Genomic DNA, 2,566 nt, shown 5'->3' with positions numbered 1-2,566 from the left:
GTGGTTGTTGTTGTTGTTGTTGTTGTTGTTGTTGTTGTTGTTGTTGTGTTGTTGTTGTTGTTATTGTTGTGACCCTCCTGATGAGCGCAGCGTGTCTCACCCCCTCTGGACTGTCTGTCTCGGCTGATTTTCCGGTCAAAGTGTAGAAGACGTCGGTTTTCTTCAGCGTGTCAAAGGGCATCACCCCGGCAACCAAGTGCAGCTTACACAGGTACCTCGCTTTGGACGAGTCGGCCAGCAGAGTCCTCACCTGAAGACACAGACAGACAATGGACAGACAGACAGACAGACAGACGATGGACAGACAGGTGGACAGACAGGTGGACAGTGTAGTGCTTTTTGAGGATTTTTGTCTCTGAACCATCAAAGTAAAATACCGTCAGAACGGACAGGAAGTATAATCCAGACTTCCAAAATAAGAGTGAGTCAGTATAAAGTGTGATCGTACTGAAGTTCCTCTGAAGCCTTTATTGATCGGCACAAACAGAGTGAAGGGACCCAAATTCTGCAGCTGCCAGGAGACAGAACCTGAAACACACACACACACACACACTCTTTCAATGTCAGTTAATTTCTTGGATTTTAGGACTTTTATAGGATTTTAGGACTTTGGGGTCTTAGCTGGGACATCGTCGGGGGGCTAAAATAAAAGCGTCGTCTTCTCACCAAACAGAGTGATGGCGTTGCTCAGCTGACCGGTCCACTGTCCTCCAGGCTCTGTGTTCAGACTGTTCAGACGCTCCATGATGTCCCCGTAACACACCTTGCCATTACCAAGGTAACCCTGGAGACAGGTGCACCTGAGGGACATGTTTGGACACATTTAAGACATGCTTGGACAGGTTAAAGACATGTTTGGACAGTTGAAGACACATTTGGACACATTAAAGACATGTGGACACTCGTTGGGGACAGGAGAGAAGTAAAGAAGGACACTGACTCGACTTGTCCCGGTCCCACTGTGCTGCAGTTGGCGTTCCTGTGACAGGAAGTGGGCGTGCAGGAATCTTTCAGGCTGCAGCCGCCGTCCCACAGGACATGGAAACCAGGGAGACACTCGCAGTGAGACTGAAGAGACACAGCGGGGACACACGCGGTTAACGTCCTCTGCAACAGGCTGCACTGATCATTAACACGTCAGATCGATTATTAACCCTTTGAAGCCCGAGCCGGTTAGTTTGATTTCTGTCCAAAACATAAAGAGAAAGTTTGAGGAAATCAGTCAAAGGTGAGAAGGAAACGAGTCGTGAGGATGAAACATAAAGATCTAAAACCGCTGAAAACGCGTCCAGAAAAATATCGTTAGAATTGTTACAATCACGTATTTAAAATTGTATCGTATATATTTCTTTCATCTTCAGCACTTTTTTGAATCATTTTCTTGCTTTTTTTGTTTTTTTGCTGACTTTAAGGTCGTTTTCTTATTAAGTTGCTCGTTGCCTTCTCATGTTTTTGAAAGAATTTAACGGGATTTGTTTGATTTCGTCACTGAGCCGGTCTCGGTCTCTGTCTCTGTCTCTGTCCTCTGTCCTCTGATCTCGTCCCTGAGCGGACTGTGTCCTGACCTTCCCCGGTCCGTCGTAGACGCAGCGTGCAGACTCGGCGGTGCAGCCTCCCCGGTCCCTCTGACACGGATCCACGGCCGCGCAGACTCGTCCGTCCCCGCTGTAGCCGGCGTTACAGGTGCAGAGGTGCTGGTCTGGACCCGTGTGGACGCAGGAGGCGTGGACATGACACACCCGCTGGAGACACGGGTTGATGGCTGAGGACACAGACGGCGAAACAACGTCTCAGCGAGCAGAAACATCCTGAAAACACACACTGACGATTGTTCATAAACTCACGCAGACACTGAGCTCCTGATCTCCGGTGTCCGGGCAGACACCGGCACACCAGCCGAGCCGTCAGAGCCCCCTCCGTACAGCGAGACCCGCGAGGACAGCCGAGGGACGCACACGCCGCGAGCTCTGAGACACACGCACACCGGGACGACGTCACAGACAGGTACATCAGGACGACGTCACAGACAGGTACATCAGGATGACGTCACAGACAGGTACATCAGGATGACGTCACTGACCTTGGTCACAGTTTGGACCTTTATATCCGGAGAAACAGGTGCAGCGACCGTCACCTTTCAGACCGGAGTCACACAGACCATGAACACACGAACACTCTGCAGAACCACAGAAGAAGAACACATGAACACTCTGCAGAACCACAGAAGAAGAACACACGAACACTCTGCAGAAAACCGTCTGACCTTCAGTCACTTACCTGAGCTGCAGGTGGGACCATATCGACCAGGTGCACAGTCCTCACAGGCAGTTCCTGCAAAACGCACCTGAGACCCACATGCACGCACGCACGCGCGCACATACACACATGCACGCACGGGCACACACACATACACACGCACACACAGATTTTTAATAAACAAAAATAACAAACAGCCACCTAATCATCAATAGAATGATCATTAGAACCTCTATAAAGACCATTAGATCCTCTTTAATGACCATTAGAACCTCTATAAAGACCATTAGATCCTCTTTAATGACCATTA

At 49.5% G+C, this 2,566-nt stretch overlaps 1 protein-coding gene across 1 annotated transcript in view; it reads right to left on the bottom strand.

The window, feature by feature from the left end:
- The window catches only part of LOC121966352 (stabilin-2-like), a gene marked incomplete at both ends in the record, with an annotated part of 8,462 nt that extends 6,118 nt beyond the window's left edge, over positions 1–2,344 (bottom strand). Inside the window, 8 exons of the mRNA XM_042516456.1 lie at positions 101–250; positions 449–528; positions 667–800; positions 941–1,068; positions 1,566–1,762; positions 1,845–1,967; positions 2,081–2,176; positions 2,278–2,344. Coding sequence (XP_042372390.1) covers positions 101–250; positions 449–528; positions 667–800; positions 941–1,068; positions 1,566–1,762; positions 1,845–1,967; positions 2,081–2,176; positions 2,278–2,344 — 975 coding nt within the window. The remainder of the gene's footprint in view (positions 1–100; positions 251–448; positions 529–666; positions 801–940; positions 1,069–1,565; positions 1,763–1,844; positions 1,968–2,080; positions 2,177–2,277) is intronic.
- Between the last annotated feature and the right edge of the window lie 222 nt (positions 2,345–2,566).

This window comes from Plectropomus leopardus, unplaced genomic scaffold, assembly GCF_008729295.1.
Source record: "Plectropomus leopardus isolate mb unplaced genomic scaffold, YSFRI_Pleo_2.0 unplaced_scaffold2412, whole genome shotgun sequence".
Classification (NCBI taxonomy): domain Eukaryota; kingdom Metazoa; phylum Chordata; class Actinopteri; order Perciformes; family Serranidae; genus Plectropomus; species Plectropomus leopardus.
Note: the sequence above shows the minus strand (reverse complement) of the source record. Positions and strands in the feature narration are given on the sequence as shown.